The sequence below is a fragment of the Microcaecilia unicolor genome, chromosome 11, assembly GCF_901765095.1.
Source record: "Microcaecilia unicolor chromosome 11, aMicUni1.1, whole genome shotgun sequence".
Taxonomy (NCBI): domain Eukaryota; kingdom Metazoa; phylum Chordata; class Amphibia; order Gymnophiona; family Siphonopidae; genus Microcaecilia; species Microcaecilia unicolor.
The window spans coordinates 80,566,713-80,586,627 of record NC_044041.1 but is presented as its reverse complement, the minus strand read 5'-3'; the positions used below and the strand labels follow the sequence as shown (position 1 = coordinate 80,586,627).

Here is a 19,915-nt window from a genome sequence, read left to right as displayed (position 1 = left end):
GACAGTAGACTATAAAACATTTTTTACTGGACCACTGTAAGAATTAATCAAATTACAAGCTATACATGAGTGTTCAAAGTCCAAAATACAGCAAAAAGCACCAAGAGCCTTCAGAGACGGGACACACTTCTTTATTGATAAAAATCAATATTCCAATATGGACCCGGCATGGCCGTGTTTCGGCGCACAGCGCCTTCGTCGGGGGTCAAATATATTCTAATATGAAACGAGTGCTAAATGCAGCAACTGAACTTCCTCCCTATGAAAACGGACCTAAAGAAAGGAGGGCCTTTATGATCTCGACTACTCTATAAAATAGATGGATTGTCTTCCGTTTTCATAGGGAGGAAGTTCAGTTGCTGCATATAGCACTCGTTTCATATTAGAACATATTTCACCCCTGACGCAGGTGCTGTGCGCCGAAATACAGCCATGTTGGGTCCATATTGGAATATTGATTTTTATCAATAAAGAATTGTGTCCCATCTCTGAAGGCTCCTGGTGCTTTTTGCTGTATTTTGGACTTTGTTCTGTACTTTGGACCCTCTCTGTATTGTTGTAGATGAGTGTCGAAAACCACACAGATCCAGTTTTTAAAGACATGAGGCTTAAGTCTGAAGCAGGAGGCACACATACCTTGAGAGAGGGACCAGAGCTGAAATTCCAGCTATATGTGCAGCTAGAGCAAGTGATTAACTGCAATTACATCACTTAGCAGAAGCTACAGTCACTTAAGGTATCAAATACTGTGAACAGGAGATCTACAATCTGTAGAATTCTGTGTGATCGCAAAACCTCATCTAGACCATCATCATCTTCAGACATATCCTCTGTGTGTCTAATGCACCCTGAAAAATCCTTAATATTCTCCAAGACCAATGTAGTATCTATAGCTTATCCATTACCCACTGGGAATCTTTTAAAGAACACATGCCCAGGGGTATTTCAACCTATAGAGCCCCCAAGAAAACAGGGAGAACTGGATTTCTGGTTACTGTGGCAGTAGTCAATAGATGCGGAACTGGTCCCATTCCCAACCTCGCCTACACTCTGACCAGTAAGGAAATATTACATCTATTCAAAGGAACAGCAGGCAGGAAGCTGAACTAACCTTTTTGCTGATTAAATACAAAAAAATTCCCAAAACACACCCAAAAAATACTACTTCTTTAATGTTAGCCAGTACACCAGTATGACTAAAGCTCCAGTTGTCATGGCAGCAAGACCTAGACACCATTCTCTACCACATTACTTCCAAAATATTTAAACTATTAAACTAAGCAGGCCTCCCTGTTGTCCTTTCTCAAGACAATGTGGACCTCCTGCCCCCTATTTCCACCAAAATAAAACCCTTTCACAGAGGCTTTGGAACAAAGGTGAAAAAAAGACAGTGGTTGTTCAGTTTGTTTTCAGGCAAGAATATGCTTAACTGAGGAAACTGTGGGCAGTAGGACCCAGCTTTGCCAGGAGGCATAATCATGGTTGAGGGAATAGAAACTTACAATGCAGGAGGCAAAATCAGTTGGCACTTCAATCTGTTTCTATTAGACACTGGTGACAGCAACTGGGACAGAGACCTGGGAGGGATCATGTCCCATGATCTCAAGGTAGTGAAACAGTGGAATGAGGTGGTGGGCCTATAGAAATGCTAAGTAGTAGTAGTAGCTGGAGGGATGATAGGGTGAATAGAAGAGTGATGGAAGAACCAGCAGAAAACAACAGGGACGTGACAGTGTTGCTTTGTATGTGATTACTGAGCCCTCACCTGGAATACTGGCTCTGATTAAGAACTTTTGGAAATTAGAGATAGAAATGCAGTACTTTGATTTTTTTTGAAGAAGAAGAAGTGACAATGTTTTCTGATGCAGGTTTATGAATGCTTTAGTGAAGAATGCTTGTTGTATTTACATTTTTTGTTCAGATGTTTTTATATGTGTTTTTGTGATCCTCCTTGGTTTGAGGTGAAATAGAAATAAAGTACATAAATATTGTCTCCAATTCTGGAGCTTGTATGGCCAGAAGTACAATGAGAGGGTGAAAACAGTCCAGAGAAAGGCCACCAGATTTTGCAGGGTCTACACCAAAAGCCTTATGAGATGACACTTAAGGGCCTAAGTTTGTATACCCTACAGAAAAGGAGACACAGGTGGATATGAACTGTGAACACCCGTCTAAAATTCCGAAAAGACCTCAAGTCTCACCTCTTCCGGAAAGCCTACCCAGCAGACCTGAACTAATTCATGAACAATGCATCACATCTATCGAACTAAGAAATGAACAATACCCCTTCCACATAATCCTATTACTTCAAACTGTATAAATTTTACCACTCCAGTTATAATTAAGTGTACTTCTACCCTTATCCTACTCTCTATTGCTCACTAGAAGCTGTAGTCCCATCCCCGGAGACTTATCAGATTCATTGGGATTACTTCTCTCTATATGCTACTGTATATTCGTCCCAGAGTTGTATTCTTTTTTCCGGAACCTTATCAGCTTCCTTGCACCTACTGTTACTCTATTTTCCACTCTGTATATATTCCCGGAGTTGGTACTCTCCTCTCCGGAACCTGTAAGCCACATTGAGCCTACTGCTATGTGGGAAAATGTGGGATACAAATGTAATAAATAAATAAATAAATATGACAGAGACATTCAAATATCTGAGAAGTACAAGGGATGGTTAAGAAGCAAATTTGAGCAAAACTGGCTACAGATGAAGAGCCGGCAGCACTGTGGATCCAAGGATAGAGACTCAGGTTCGTTATCACATAATATTTATTCCATGGAAAGGGGGTGGAGCATAGGCTGTGGAAAGGGGTGGACCACGGACCTACCAGTATTTTGCTCAACACAACATCAGTAGCTTGAGAACTTGTGGGTAGAGGAAAAGATTGGTTTGTTTAGCCCCTTCAATCAAAAGGAGTTTCTTGCTGTCCCTAGGGTGTGGATACACAGATGGCCCCAGCAGAGATGAGGTTAAAACCTAGCCCACTTGAAGAAAGCCAGGGACACTCAAAGGCACAGAGGGTCTCTGGTTGCAAAGAAGTGCAGAGGAAAGCCAGAATCACCTGGGGACTATGGCACCGCACTAGGAATGAAACTGAACAGGTTAGATGAGCTTATGACCTTTTGCTGCCTTTACATTCTGTTTCTATATATTGAATGACTGAGCTCATTGTCTGAACTCTTCTCTCACTGTCTGGACTGAAACATCCTATTCCCAGTCTGATGTTCAGTTTCCAGGATCAACCCACCATCTACAGTTCAAAAAAGGCTCTGGTTTTCTCACTGGAAGGTAGGTTTTTTTTTCTCCTCACCTGCAGGCCGTTCATTCCTGGCTGAGAAACATCCCATCTTCCACAGCGGTGTTTTGTCTCGTCATCTTGGTACCCATAGAGCACTACCCCATTTTCAGACTCCCTGCTGCTTCTACTCTCCAAATCCAAAAAAATAAAAAATAAAAAAATTTCAGTTAATTTTACCTTTTTAAAAGGGCATTTTTTATTCATTCCTTACAATAAAATTTAAGACAGGGGCTGGGCTGACAGCTCACAAGCCACACTGTGTACTGCGGAGAGGAGTGATCCATATTTGATTTACAAGCCTGGCTGCTGCTCGGTGGGCCTGCCAGGACTGGGAATGCTGTGCAGGCTTCTGAAGGATGACCTCACTCAATGGCCCCTTGGCTAAAGAACTGTCACCACAACATCTGGCTAAGCAGGAAGGGAAGGAAGGGAATACAAAAATGAGGGAGAGGCTAAATGGGTTGGTTGTTGCTCATGAACACTCATGACATCAAAGACCAAGCAGAGGATGGTTAAATGGGCAGGAGAAAAGTGCCAGGTTGAAAAGAAAAGACGAATAGAAAAAAAAAACTCCTCTCTCATAAACAGTGTAGGTGGACACAGATAAGTTTACATAGTTTGTTTCTAATCTTATTCTCTCTGGGGGGGGGGGGGGGGTCAGTAAAAGCACAACACAAAATATTGACAAACCTTTTAGGAAGCAAGGAGTGTGTCCACATGAAGCTAAGGTGGGTTTTTGTCCAGTCCATTCAGGATTTAGTATGGCAGGTAAGGGCTGGACCTTGTCAGGTTACTGTGGTATGGACTTGTCCCCTTTAGGAATAAAATGAAATTATTTGTGTATGAAATGCGCTCTTTCCCTTTCTGTATTCTCTACAAAATGCAAGAAATTATTATATGCAAATATGATGAGATGAGGAGCCTCAGGGCCTGGGCTGGGGAAAATGTCTGATTGGCTGAGGTTGGGCCGGATACTGGGCCACAGCGATCCCTCAAACACAGGAGCACAGATTGTGTTGTTGAGCTCATAGTGGGTTTCCATCTGTGCCACTTTGTTCCATTCCATTAAATTATAAGACATGAGCATTTTAAAAGGGGGCCCTACGGGAGGTGAATTTCCCTACACCTCACCTTTCCCAGTATAAGGCCCAGACCATAGAGGAAGAGGGATGGGAGGAGGAGCCAGAAACCAAGTTGGGGGGAGGGGAAAGAGTTGCCAAGCCCATTCCTCTGAATGAAGAACTGCTAAGGCATACTCTCTCTCTGACACCCAGTATAATGAGTTTATTGTTCCTATATTTACATCCTGGTTCAGAGATTCTTCTAAAGGGGAAGCTATTTTTACCTACCCGGGATGTAAAATGAGACAGTACATGGAGCAGCACTACACAGCCAAACCTCTGTGAGTCTAGGGACCAACAAGCACATGAATAATAGGGATATACAGACCATTTAACAAGTTAACCACTTAAAGACTGGGGGAGGGGGAGGAGGGAGAGGAGAAAGGGCCAGAAGGGAGCCCCATGGAGGAAGGCAGTATGATATCACACAGGCCTGGAACATGCAAGCAGGAAGTGCGAAGTCAACCCTGGCTCATGTCCGACTCACTGTCACCTGACCCTGCAGCAGACTAGGGCCAGATTTTATTAAATGTTTACATGAAGAATAAATAGCAAAACTCTATTTACCATTTAACTGTTTAATATTTAACATCCCTAATGAGCACACATGCATACATACCCACTGATAACTTCAGTCTTCGCCACAGAGAAATGCTGCTATGAACTGATAGCACACAGATGCATTCAGATGGACACGCCTGTACCCACCCAAGCAGACATGTGCTGTGAAACTGAATTAAGAAGCGCACCCCCACAATCAACACCTCTTTCAAGATTACTTATATGCTACTGAGCTGAAACACAAGATCCCTCAGTCCAATGTGGCCTTTTCCCTAGAAGCCAACTTTTCAAAATGATTGGGGGTGCTAAATATATTACATAATACCCCTCCCAGGACACAGCAAAGGAGGTTGCTCAATATTGAGGGTGCTCAGCACCCACTGCACCCACATAGCTGGCACCTACTACTACTACTTAACATTTCTAGAGCGCTACTAGGGTTACGCAGCACTGTACAAAATAAACAAAGAAGGACGGTCCCTGCTCAAAGGAGCTTACAATCTAAAGAACAAAATGTCAAAGCACCTGTGTCCTTTCCCCAGCTTCCAGGTATTAAAACTTAAGAGTACAGAAATTTCCAAGTTGGGTTTTGAAAAATCTAAAAAAAAAAAACCCCCAGCTACATCAAGGAGCAACACATAGATACAGTTAGCACAAAAATGAAAGCTGCAAACATAGAGCAGATGGTCTTAACGTTGTTTGGGTCCTGCGTCCCTTTAACTGATCAATGAAACCCAGCACCCCCTTTCTAAACCATGTGTCCACTAGTGACTGACAGCTGCTTGTGTCGCTATTAGATCAGTCCTAACTACTAACATGTCACTAAAATTACAATAGTACACAGTCCTAATAACTGCCTTCATTCTGTCTAAAAAGTTTCAATAAATTGCCTCAGATTTCAAGACCCTTCTCTGCAACATTGGTTAAGAACCCCTGATAGAGAAGAATAAGAAGGTCTGCATTTAGGAATAGTAACATAAGCAAATACCTAAGACGCCATATTTTGAATAAATAAAAGAGCTGGGCTAAACAAGAGCCTGGTTCTGCCTGCTTAAAAGCCATACTCTATGATCTGTTGGGGGAAGAACCTCCCTTCCCCACTGCTCTCAAATGCAGCTCTGGGAATCAGTCCTCCCCGCTCCCCCCCCCCCACCACCACACCCCTGAAAAGAGTGGCTTCTCATGCCTTCTCGGCTGGAACTGCTGACCTTAATGAAAGTCTGGAACTAGGAACATGAAAATGATCTAAAAATTAAAGAAAAAAAGACCTAAAACCTAAAAACAGATTGTAGTTTACAGGTGCATCTTTTCAAAATTCTGACAGTATACATTTTTAATTAAAAACAAAAACACACACCCGAGTCCAGAGCCAGAGCTGAAACTCAACTGCAAACATCTGTATTGGCCCATTTGTCCACATTTAATGAAGCAAAAAAAAAAAAAAAAAGCCTGTAGTTCGCCTAAGAAACTTCAACTCCAGAACCCATAATCCAAAGAAGCTATCTGCACATGAGCTACAGAGATTGTGAGAGTCCTTCTTCAGATACAACACTCCTCCCCAAAGAAAGGGAAGCTCAAAAACCTCATGTTTTGCAAAATATTAAAAAAATGCCAGGACTGGTTCAGAAAAGCACTTAACATTCAAACGTACAATTTAATTTAAAATAAAAATGGCAAAGCAATCTCCTTCTATTTCAGAGGCTGGGTCTTCAGGACTTTTGCACCACAGCAGTGGACAAAAACTTCCTGAGATATTCCAGAGTGAACTGGCACCAGAATGGCGCAGCTATGATGTAATATGTGCTTCATAGTTGCTTTGGTAGCTTTTCACTTAAATAAAAGACGGGGGGGGGGGGGGGGGGGGAATCAGGAAGAACACAGACCCAAATCACATTAACATCTTTTTAGTGGAAAGTCCTCCAGATTCATTACTGCTTAATTTGCATCTAGATTTGTTCACATAAGGTAACTGCTATCCAGACTTTCCAGAGCTACGTATTACACTAGACTGTTTCCTCTCGTTCCTGTCCTCTTTTTTTCTTCTTCTTTTTTTTTTTTATCCCATTGAGGTCTCCTGTCCTTTTCTTTTTGGTCTTTTTAAAATATATTTTTGTACTTGTTAACAATAAAAAGTGTGTCTGCAACTGAACTCAACACAATTACAGTTTACCAAAAATGTGCTAGCACTGGCCTAACATATGTGTTTCATCAAGATAATATGGGTAGGTCTGTTTTATAAGTATTTAGCTTTCCAGAGATTAAAGGCAGCAGTGGACATTGCAGGATAGTATGACCTCACAGAGCTCATGATCAGCAGGAGATTCCTGGGGACAGCGTGATGTCACAAAACAATTTATTTAAATTTGCTTTTCTGCATGTTTAGCACATTGCAGATGATAAAATATTATAAAATAAATATATGTCTACACAAATTCCTATATAGCAGCCATAATACACACTAGTATCAAAGAATCACAAATAGAACGCATTAAAAACCATGAATATTACAAATTATTTAGGGGCTCTTTTAGAAAGCAGACGTAAGCCCAACATGGGGCTTATCGCTCGATACAGTACAAATAGAGAGGGCAAAACAGCATACAACCAAAAAAGCAACACTGGGCCTTCAAGACTAGGATAACAGGAGTACTTTATTAACAGGTGACCCGACACGGGCCGTGTTTCAGCGCCAAATGGCGCCTGCCTCAGGGGTCAGAATATTGATATGGTAGTGTATGAATAATCTGGGTCAAGTGCCTCAACACGTTAAGAGTGTCTTACAAAATATCCGCTGTAGCGTGAAAAAAACGCGGTCTCTAGCCGGTGCACAGAAAGCTCTTTGCTAGAGCCCGCGTTTTTTTTCGTGCTACAGCGGATATTTTGTAAGACACTCTAACATGTTGAGGCACTTGACCCAGATTATTCATACACTACCATATCAATATTCTGACCCCTGAGGCAGGCGCCAGTTGGCGCCGAAACAGGGCCCGTGTCGGGTCACCTGTTAATAAAGTACTCCTGTTATCCTAGTCTTGAAGGCCCAGTGTTGCTTATCACTCGATAAAAGGGAAGTACCGCCAGGCTACCGCAGCAGCTCGGAGGTAGTTCCCTCCCCCAGCGAACACCATTTCCGGTGCTACAAAAAGGTGGGGTTTTTGTAGCGCCAGTGTGTAACCGGCGTTAATTGGCAGTGCCACATACTGTCTGGTTACTGCCAGGGTAGCATGGGAGCCCTTACCGCTACCTCAGTTGGTGGCGGTAAGTGCTCCCCCAAAATGGGCACGCAAAAAGTGCTCGACTTGCCACATGTCCATTACTTTTGTTTTTAACCTGCCTTTTACCCGCTGCAGTAAAAGGGGGCCTCATCACGCGGTCAAAACCACATGCCGACGCCAGCGCTGGCCCCCGTTTGCCACAGCTTCATAAAAGGACCCCTTAGCTTTTAATTACAGGGCGTACTCAGCCTTACCAAAAGTCTGTTTAAAAATAAGTCTTGATCTTTTTTCTTCAAACATAAGTAAGGTAAACCGTTTCCATGCAGAACTCTGGTGCCTGGAGCATGAACAGAACAGGCTTTCTGCCTAGTTCCTGTCAGTGTATCTTTTGTTATGGACAGCGCTGCCAATAGGGCGAACTGAAAAGATCTGAAACTTCTTGTGGTAGTAAAAGAAGAGCAGATCTGCTAAATATATCAGGTCCATTTGATTTAGGGTTTTGAAGAGTACAGGTGAGAATTTCACTCTGCTCTCAACTGGGAGCCAAAGTAGCTCCTTCAGCCCAGGCGAGATACAATTGCCGCCTGACAGTCATACTGAATTTATTAACACGCTGAATGCAATAAGGATGCTAATGCCATTTTTTTGTTTATCTGTTAAAATTGTATTGTTGAATTATATAAAAATCAATAAAGTGCTTTGTCAAAAAAAGTCATGCTGCCATGGTTTGAAAGAGTTGAAGGCTAGATAAATGGGGTTATTTAGCTCCCTTGCCAAAAGAAAAAACAAATATATATATATATATATATATATATAGTAACATAGTAGATGACGGCAGAAAAAGACCTGCATGGTCCATCCAGTCTGCCCAACAAGATAAACTCATATGTGTATACCTTACCTTGATTTGTACCTGCCTTTTTCAGGGCACAGACCGTACAAGTCTGCCCAGCAGTATTTCCCGCATCCCAACCACCAGTCCCGCCTCCCATCACTGGCTCTGGCACAGACCGTATAAGTCTGCCCTCCATATATATATAAATACATCAACTAGGGCTGCTTTTCAATGAAAATTTTAATCATGCAATTAACAGTATGTTATTTTTTCCCCCCTGCAGCTCCTTGTGATTCTGGCCAAGTCACTTAGGGGTCCTTTAACTAAGCTGTGGCAAAAGGTGTTTTGACACGCACACAGTGGGTAAAAGGCTGTTTTCTTTTTAAAAGAAATGGCTGTGTGGCAAGTGAAGCACTTGCCTCGCGGCCACTTCGGGAGGGGGAGCACTGAGGTGGTAGTACGGGCTCCTGTGCTAACCCGGCGGTAACTGGGCAGTGCACGGCACTGCCCGATTACTGCTAGGTAAACACCGGCGGTATAAAAATAAAAATATTTTTGTAGCACCAGAAATGGCGCGTGCTGGGGGTGGGAACTACCGCCGGGCTGCTGCGGTAACCCAGCAGTACATCCGGTTTAGCGAGCAGTAAGCCCACCGCTTAGTAAAAGACCCCCTTAACCCTCCATTGTCCAGAGTCAAAAGGAGCTTACACTGGGAACAAAAATAAATATACAACTTGAATTACGCGTTTGCAATTACATATTTTAATAAAAATGCAGCCCTAAATAAATTAAAGAATAAACTAATGAAAGGATAATAAATACAAAATACAAATTGACAAATTCCATATTAAAGACTCTAAAACAGCTTGCAGAATAGCTATAAACTGCCTTACAGTTTTTACAAGCCTACTTCAGAAATGCAGCTCTAATAGCAACAGATCTTTGTACAAGGAAAGTAAACAAAAACAAGAGACGCAGGGAGTCTATATGGTTCTCCAAACAAGTGGCCAAAAAAATAAGGGCAAAAGAGGCTGTGTTCAAGAAACACAGAAGAACAAAATAAGAGGAGCATGGAAAAGATTACCAGATTAAACTCAAAGAAGCGAAGAGGGAAATACGGCCAGCGAAAGCACAGGCGGAAGAAAAAATAGCTAAAGATGTAAAGCGAGGTGACAAGACCTTTTTCAGATATATTGGGGAAAGGAGAAAAGCTAGGAATGGAATTGTAAGACTGAAATATGCTGAGAACTGCTATGTGGAGAGTGATGAGGATAAAGCAAATGTGCTAAATTACTTCTCTTCCGTGTTCACAGAAGAAACTCCTGCAGAAGGAACACGGTCAGCTCCCAAGGGTATATCTGGGAATGGAGTGGATATTACACCGTTCATGGAAGAAAGCGTTTATAAAGGTGTGAGCAAAATCTAAATAAATAAACACCTGAAAATCTGAAAATAGACAAAGCTATGGGGCCGGATGGGATACGTCCTAGGATATTGAGGGAGCTCAGAGAAGTTCTGGCGGGACCTCATAAGGATTTATTTAATAGATGTTTAGAGACAGGAGAGGTCCCTCTTCACAAAAATGGAGACAGAGAAAAAGTGAGAAACTAGAGGCCGGTAAGCCTCATGTCAGTAGTAGGAAAAATAATAAGAGTTGATGTTGAAGGAAAAGATCGTTAACCTTTCCAAAGCCAACAGGTTGCAGGGTCCGAAGCAACATGGCTTTTACCAAAAGAAAATCCTGCTAAACAAATCTGATTTCTTTGACTGGATGACTAAAGAACTGGATAAAGGACATGCACTAGATGTAATATACTTGGATTTCAGCAAAGCCTTTGATATGGTTTCTCACAGAAGACTCATTAATAAGATGAAAAGGCTGAACTTAGGACCTAAAGTGGTGAACTGGATTGGAAACTGGTTGACAGACAGGCAACACAGGATGGTGGTAAATGGAATACGCTCAGAGGAAAGGAAGGTGAATAATGTAGTGCCTCAGGAGTTGGTACTGGAGCCAATTCTGTTTAATATATTTGTGTGAGACATTGCTGAAGGTTCAGAAGAAAAAAATTTGCCTTTTTGCGGATGATACCAAGGTAGCCAGTAGAGTGGATACCCTGGAGGAAATAGAAACCATGAAAAGAGATCTCCAAAAAATAGAAAAATGGTCAAAGGTCTGGCAGTTAAAATTTAATATCAAGAAGTGTAGAGTGATGCACTTGGGGTTCAAAAATCCAAAAGACAAGGTGGTGGCCACGGACAGAAGGACGCTAGGCTGCATAGACAGGGGTCCAGCAAAAGAAAGGAAGTGTTGATGCCCCTGTACAAATCATTGGTGAGGCCCCACTTGGAGTATTGTGTCAGCTTTTGAGGCCGTATCTTGCTAAGGACGTAAAAAATTGAAGTAGTTTGGAGAAAAACGACAAAAATGGTATGGGATTTGCGTTAAAAGAAGTATGAGGAGAGACTTGAGGACCTGAACATGTACACTCTGGAGGAAAGGAGAGACAGGGGTGACATGATGAAGACATTCAAATATTTGAAAGGTATTAATCTACAAACACACCTTTTCCAGGTGTTAGAACTAGAAGACATGAATTGAGGTTGCAGAGAAGCCAACTCTGGAATACTACTACTACTACTTGATATTTCTAAAGTGCTACTAGGGTTACGCAGCGCTGTACAATTTAACATAGAAGGACAGTCCTTGCTCAAAGGAGCTTACAATCTAAAGGACAAATGTACAGTCAGTCAAATAGGGGCAGTCTAGATTTCCTGAAAGGTATAAAGGTTAGGTGCCGAAAGCAACATTGAAGAGGTGGGCTTTGAGCAAGGATTTGAAGATGGGTAGGGAGGGGGCTTGGCGTAAGGGCTCAGGAAGTTTATTCCAAGCATAGGGTGAGGCGACTCAGGAATAATGTAAGGAAGTACTTTTTCATGCACAGGGTGGTAGATACCTGGAATGCCCTCCAGTGAGAGGTGGCGGAGATAAAAACGGTAACGGAATTCAAAAATGATTGGGATAAACACAAAGGAATCCTATATAGAAGGCATGGAAACAAATAAGCTTAGCAGTGACTAGATGGCAACTCCAGAAACTGGAAAGCAGACTTCAACAGTCTGCATCCTGATCAAGGCTGGACAGATTCAGCTTCAGTAGCTGGAGAACAAGGCCAGTGCTGGGCAGACTTCTATGTCTATGACCTGATCTTCGCCGGACATATAGGCCTGTGTTGGGCAGACTTCTCGGTTTGTGCCCTTATCTTTGTTGGACAGATTTGAATGGGCTGGAGTGGGGCTTCGATGACAACTACAGTAGTTGGAGAACAAGGCCAGTGCTGGACAGACTTCTACACTCTGTGCTACAAGTTTATCTTGTAGGGCAGACTGGATAGACCATACAGGTATTTATCTGCCGTCATCTACTACGTCACTATGGGCTAGGTTTACTAAGCAAAACTATGGGCACTTCAGTATTTTTAACACGCATAAATGATGTATGCACATTAAACACTAACGTGCCCATAGAAATGTATAGGTGCATTAGCATTTAACGCGTCGTAATTCTACAGGCGCATTAGAAACACTCACACACCTTAATAAACATACCCCTAAATTATTTTATGTATACGCATATACATACACATATATACAAATGGCAGTCAATACATTTATGGTAATCTTAATTATAGCTTCAAAACAATAAAATTTCACTAACTTTATTGACCACCTCTTGTAAGTGCATATACTCACCTCCTTAAAGTTTGCGTTACCTGTAATGTTCATCCCATGCATAATCATTATCGTATATATTATCTATTGCCATACACCATTATCTACATCTGTCGGTTATTTATTCTATGTTCTGTCTGCAAAGCCCAACTGCTTGGATGCTCCCTGTCATTACAGGCATACTTAGGGCCCAGTTTACTAAGCAACGCTAAGGGCACGTTAGCGTTTTTAGTGCGCGCTAACGATTAACATGCGCTAAACGCTAAGTTGCCCGTAGGAACATATGGGTGACTCTAGCATTTTTGCATGCGCTAAAAACGCTTGCGTGGCTTCGTAAACAGGGCCCTTAATCTATTTAGGGGCCTTCTACGAAAAGCACTTAAACTGCAGTTCACATGCGGGAACAGACTACCACACTGCAGGGCCGCCGAGAGGGGGGGACAGGGGGGACAAAATTCCCCGGGCCCAGGCCTCCGGGGGGGACCCGCCGCCGCCGCCACAGTCCAGCCTGCCCGCCGTCACTCCCTGGCATTGAACTTAAGCGCCTCACCTTCGAAAGTGCAGCAAGCAGTGGCAGACCACTCCTTTCTTCCGTGTCCCGCCCTCGCTTGGCGTAACTTCTGTGAAGGAGTGGTCTGCCGCTGCTTGTTGCTGCGCTTTCAAAGGTGAGGCTCTTAAGGTCAGTGCAGAGGGCCTGGGGGTGGCGGTGGCGGGTGGAGGGGGGGCCCGGCGACCTCAGGTGGGGGGGCCCCAGGGGCGGCCTTGTCCCGGGCCTGGCCCAGTCTCCCGGCGGCCCTGCCACATGGCCGTGTTCAGGGGATTTGCAGTAGGTTGCCTGCTACTGCGCATTAAATTGCACCTTACTTAGGGGCCCTTTTACTAAGCCGCGTACGTTTCTGTGCGCCCAACGCAAGCCAACATGGAGATACCGCCTGACTACCGCATGGCTCTTGCAGTCATTTCATTTTTGGCATGCGTCCAAAAAAAATATTTTTTACTTTCGGGTGCTCGTAATGGATGTGCGCCAAGTGGCATTTGACACGCGTAGGTCATTACTGCCTGGATTCTTTACCGCTAGGTCAATGGCTGGCGGTAAGGTCTCAGACTCAAAGTGGACATGTGATAATTTTCATTTTGCCGCATGCCCATTTTCGGCAAAAAGAGGCCATTTTTTGTAGGTGCGCTGAAAAATAATTCTGCACCCGCCCAAAATGCGCATCTACACTACCATAGGCCATTTTTCAGCGCACCTTAGTAAAAGGACCCCTTAATCTAAATTCACAAAAACGTCAGGAGCGTGGCATGGGTGGAGAGTGGGCGTGGAAGGCACTAATTTGCTAAACTTACCGCTTCCTAACACAGAATTAACGTGGGATCGTTTACCACCTCCTAAAGAGAAGGCGGTAAGTGCTTCTGCATTAACCGGGAGCAGGTACAGCACTTTTAACCAAAAATTAATGTATGACCTGTGATACAAAATAGTGGGAACACTCCCTTTTGAAGCAGTGCTAGTTTTGGGCTTGCCGGATGTTAAAATCCTGTCTTATAGTGCATTACGGGGTCCTTTTACAAAGATGCGCTGAAAAATGACTTGTGGTAGTGTAGGCGCAGGTTTTGAGTGCGCGCCGATCCATTTTTTTTTTATTATTCAATTTTTATTAGTTTTCAGTTATACATTTACATAATATAAATGCCAGGAAAAAAAGGGAAAAAATACATTAAGGAAAATATTCTTTTCCTAATAAATAAAAACATAGGAAAATTGCCTTTAAACTTAGTCCACACTAACATCAAGACATAAGGAAATTAAGAACAAAGAAGGAAAAAAAAATTATCCTGTCAATTGACTCAAAGAGAGGAGAGAGCACATTTCCAAACCAGCGGTTTCAGCTACCTGCAGGGGCTGTCGAGGTCAGTTCAACACCACCACTTTCTTTAGCAATAATAAATTGTTGCAACTTAGCTGGATCAAAGAATACATAGTTAATTGAATTCAAAGAAATTAAACATCTACATGAGAATTTTAAGGTAAAAGTTCCTCCCAATGCTAAAGTCCGTGGCTTTAACCCGAGAAATTATTTCCTCCTTCTCTGTGTAGATTTACTCAAGTCAGGAAAAACCTGTATCCTTGATCCAAAAAATTGCTTGGAAATATGTCTGAAATAAAGCCTAAGTATGTTATTCCTATCAGTCTCGAAGACGAAAGTAACCAAAAGAGTTGTATGTTCTGTAATTACCTCCAACGAGGTTTCTAAGAATTCAGTTAAATTTTGATCAGGAACAGGTTCTGCAGATGGTAATTTTATTCCTGTGATGTAATAAGCTTTTACTATAGGAGGAAACAAGTCTTTCGCGCCGACCCATTTTTTAGTGCACCTATAAAAAGGTCTTTTAAAATTTTTGCCACAGCAAAATCAAAATTGCTGCGTGTCCATTTTGGGTCTGAGACCTTACCGCCAGCCATTGACCTAGTGGTAAAGACTCACGCAGTAACCGGGTGGTAATGACCTATATGTGCCAAATGCCACTTGGCACACGTACGTTACGTGTGCCTGAAAAGAAAACATATTTTTCAGACATGTTTATCGGACGTGCACCAAAAATGAAATTACCACAAAAGCCACGCGGTAGTCGGGCGGTAACTCTATTTTGGCACGCGTTGGGCTCGAATAGACGCTTATGCGGCTTAGTAAAAGGGCCCCTACATCTCAAATTTAACACATTTTAGTAGAAGGGTCCGTGAAGTTGCTGCATTTCTTGTTATCATACCTATTTTACCTATGTCGGTGGTTCTCAAACCTGGTCCTGGAGGCACCCCAGACAGTCAGGTTTTAAAATATTCACAATGAATATTCATGAGAGAGAGATTTGCATCGAGTGGAGACAGTGCATGCAAATATCTCTCATGGATATTCATTGAGGATATCCTGAAAACCTGACTGGCTGGGGTGCCTCCAGGACCAGGTTTGGGAATTACTGATCTATGTGCTTGCTCATTTTTCTTTCAAAATAGATCATAAATAATAACAAAGAAATAAATTGTATAAATCACACACACACATTGCAAAAAAAAATCCTAAGGGGTCCTTTTACAAAGCTGCGGTTAAAAGTGGCCTACGGTAGTGTGGGTGCGTCTTTTGGGGGCGCGCTGGGCCATTTTTTTAACGCGGCAGGGAAAAACGACATTTTCTAATGGGCCGGGAAATGGGCGTACACAAAAATTAAAATTAGCACGTGCCTATTTACAGCCTGAGCCCTTGCTGCCAGCCATTGACTTAGTGGTAAGGGTTCACATGCTACCCACATGGTAACCATGCAGCGTGTGCCAATATGGCCGCACTGCCGATTACCGCCAGGAACGCTCCCGCGGTAGAAAATAGACAAATATTTTCTACCACGGGCTCCAGCGTGCAGCAGACTCAGAATTACTTCCAGGCATATGCGCTACCCCAGCGGTAATGCTGATTTGGAGCACTCTACCCGTGCATTAGCCCTCCCACAGCTTTGTAAAAGGGCCCCTAAATGAATTAAAAATTCAAGTAGCTCCAGATCTAGACAGTTTGGTAGGATCTTTTCTATATACATAAAGTTCACCATAAAGTTCATCTTCCCTTAAAAGCAACAGCCCACACATTCACAAACATATCTTCAGAAAGCTCAAATTCTGCCAGATGTGTATTGTGCTATGCAGTTTATTTTGGAGGTGGAAAAAATTGCTTCTATGGCTTCCAGCTGTAGTTTAAATTACAGAGCAACTACCAATCTAAGCACGGCCAAGAGGAAAATGACCAATAAGAGAAGAACAGCTACAGCTTTGGCAACCAACCAGAAAGTAGCTGCAGCATCAGCGACCAACTAGAAAACCTGTCTGCAAAACAGTTGGGCTCTGATAGTGGAATGTATTACTTTTCAAAAACACTACCAGAGGAGGCGGGGGAAAAAACATTTTAAAAAGTCTTTTATAAACGATTTTCCATTATGTATCTTCTCTCAGTTTTGTATTTTTAGGCAAATATATGTCTTGCTAATTCTTCTTTTCCATATTCCCTAGGAGCAAAAACATAAAATCTATCATTTGCTTATTACTTAAATATGTCGGGATTCTGCACAGAAAGATAAAGCAGAAGTTCCACCGGGAAGAGAATACAAAGTCTGTCTGGCACACATACAGGGCAAGAAGAAGTATCAATATGTATTTTCTGAGAAAAGCAATCCCCTTCCAGGTGTCGCTGCCCTCCTGCTTGTGGTGCTCTTGGGGCCCTTGGGTTTAATCAGAGAGCAGGTCATGAAGCTCAGGCCTACTGACCAACTGGCAATGTTGTCAAGCCACGTCAGAGGGTGGCTCTGGCATCAGAAGGCAAACAGCTTCCCTGCCACATGCTTCATGGTTATATTTTGTCCCTATAAGGAAGTTTAGTAGGGATGTATATGTGAATCTGGCCCTCGAGGGCCACAAGCCAGTCTGGTTTCCAGGGTACTGTTTGTTCAATCAAAATATATAGAAAACAGAACTCAAGACATAGTCCCTGTGTATAAGCAGAAAATCAAATTTGGCTGCAGCCCCTTCGAAGGACCGACTTGAATCTGCCTACCCATCATGTCCCATGTCACCTAGGAATTTAATTCAGCTGGGCTGAGGTGTGACTAAGAAAGCTCTGATCCATGCTAGACCATTAGATCTGGGTATACAATTTAGGTACTAGCACAGTGCACGAACAGCGGTCTGGTATTTTCATGGGCATCTCAAATAGAGCTCTCCCCTGAATTTCACCTTTGAATGTGTTGCACTTCATAGATCTCAGGCACCAGTGAAACTGTTTGTTACAAAATCTGCCCTGTGGTCCCTTGGGCAGGCCAAGAAGGCTGATCTCAACACTATCCTCACCTGGCAAAATAAATGTATGTAACTGGAAGGGTTCATAGACACAGAGCAGGGCGAGGAAGCTCCATGTAGCCTATCTGCACTCTATAAACAGTAAATTATCATTCTCCTCCCCCCCCCCCCCCACCTCATGAAATGGAACCACCTGCTTCCCTCAGCCCAGACCCACTCAACAAGGAAATAAATTGAAAAAAAATTTAAAAAACTACAGTGCCACAGTCACCATGGTGCTCTCACTCATTGTACAGATACAAAAATTGTTTGTTATCCATGGGCATGATCCACAACTATAAAAATAGTAACTAGGATAACATATCTGCAGTTTGTTTATTTTCAACTTTGGGGTCCACATGGCATTGCAAAAACTGTTTCCACTCCACAAATAGTTAAATCACTGAATACGTAGGAATGTACAACTAAAACCTACCCCCCAACCCTCCCTGACAAAGAGAGAATGAATTCTTTAAAACTGGGGTGATACCTTGCCCATGGGAGCATCTTCTTAACAAAATGAAAACAAAATAAATTGGTGGGATTTTTTTTAATGTTGCTTCTCTACCTATCTTCTCTGAGAGGATGCATTTGGAGTGTCAGCATGAATCGCTGCCACGTTCTATTCCTAAACCTCATTGCTAACATGTGGCAAATGTCCATTCAAATTAAGATTTTTTTAAATATACAATTTAATAAAAGGAAAAGAGGTGTAAGAGTGAGTTGGGGGAAATGCAAGGAGAGGATTTTAGAAAATGGCCAAAAAAACAAACTTGTGACACCAGCTGTATGGAGTGAGCAACCATATTTGCCACGAATTCAGGTAACCTGACCCCTGGACTATTATCAAAAGTCCAAACAGTGAGGGAGTGAGCAAGTCCAAGAAGCACACAGCACAACTGGCATCTGTTGTGCATACAACGGAGGGGGCAGTTCAGTAAATTTCTGTGGCACAAAAGAGTGGCAGATAACCAGAAAAAGAGCCAAAATGTAATCAGTAGAACACTCTCTCTTTCAGGGATATGGTGCAGGCACTAAACTGTAATTAAACTTGGGGGGGGGGACAGAGAGAGAGAGCAAGGGACAACTCAACAGCAATTGCTCACAGATGTCCGAGCATGGCAAATTTTACCACCCTGGCAGAAACAAGCATTATGAGGTATCTGAGTCGGGGGGGGGGGGGAGGTAAGGAAAAAGTACCCTATAATTGTCATTTAGGCTGCTGCCTGCCAAACCATTTGAAACTAAACATCATTTCAACTATGAGGCTTTTGGTGACCCTTTGTACTGGTATCGAAGGAGTTAATAGATATTGCCCAACATGGAGAGGAATCACTGCTTGCCACGAAATTAATGGCGGAATATAAAGAACACTAAAACTCAATTCCAGCTCCTGGAGCGCTGATCAAAGCTGAAGACAGAAGAAATAAAACCCCTTTCTGGCTACATTAAGCCCTTAACATTCAATACTGTGCCCAATAACCAAGAAGAGTTTTTTAAAACTCCCCCAAAAGATCCAGAGCACTGCTGGCGATGGGCTATCATGACGCAGACAAGACTATTAGAGTGGAATTGAGGTGGGAATGACTTTTAGGCCTATATGATCAAAACTTTACTCACAAAGTAAAATTAAAAAAAAAAGAGGCAAAACAAATTGAACCTCAACCTACCTTAAAAATGTGTGTGGATATATAGATATAAATAGATAAAAGGAGAGAGAGATTACAATTGAAAAGTCATGCAGCAGTAGGTCTCCTACAAACTTGCTACCTATGACAACTTGTCCCACTGGCACGTCTACAAAAGGGCACATGGAGATCTTATATTAGATAAAGTGCTGTTTGCCATCCACATGAACTGTAGCACTGCTCCAACCCCTGTGCCAGACAGCAGAAAACCAAGCCCTCCTCTTCCACTTGGCCTTCTTACTGATTTTAATAGCATTTCTGGACATCAAGAAAAAAAAAACCGAAGCCCCCCCCCCCCCAGCAAAAAGGAGCCTCTTGTTCTATAATGCAACACCTCCCCCAAGTTTCGCAGCTGTTGATTTCTTATATATCAAAAACAAACACAATGCCACTACATAACAATAATTACCCAATTTAATAAATTTCTCCACCCTCACCAGCAGCCCTACCCTGTAACAGTCTTATGCAGAATAAGTGGCTCCCGCCCTTTTCTTGCAACTGTAAAATAATAACAACAATAATAATAATACTGTACTTGCATTGTTTATAAAGTCAAAGTAATCGGGGGTGATGGGGGTGGGG

At 42.6% G+C, this 19,915-nt stretch overlaps 1 protein-coding gene across 5 annotated transcripts in view; it reads right to left on the bottom strand.

Annotated features, from left to right (window-relative positions):
- Nucleotides 1-19,915, bottom strand: part of NFIC (nuclear factor I C) — a 284,683-nt gene that overhangs the window by 260,594 nt on the left and 4,174 nt on the right. For 3 of the 5 annotated variants that reach the window (XM_030217301.1, XM_030217300.1, XM_030217302.1), the window contains exons 2-3: nt 3,999-4,121; nt 3,321-3,432 (exon numbers count right to left, since the gene is read on the bottom strand). The exons of the other annotated variants lie outside the window; for them this stretch is intronic. In XM_030217301.1, the coding sequence (XP_030073161.1) occupies nt 3,321-3,432; nt 3,999-4,057 (171 nt within the window). In that variant the 5' untranslated portion in view covers nt 4,058-4,121. The remainder of the gene's footprint in view (nt 1-3,320; nt 3,433-3,998; nt 4,122-19,915) is intronic. 5 annotated transcript variants of the gene reach the window in all.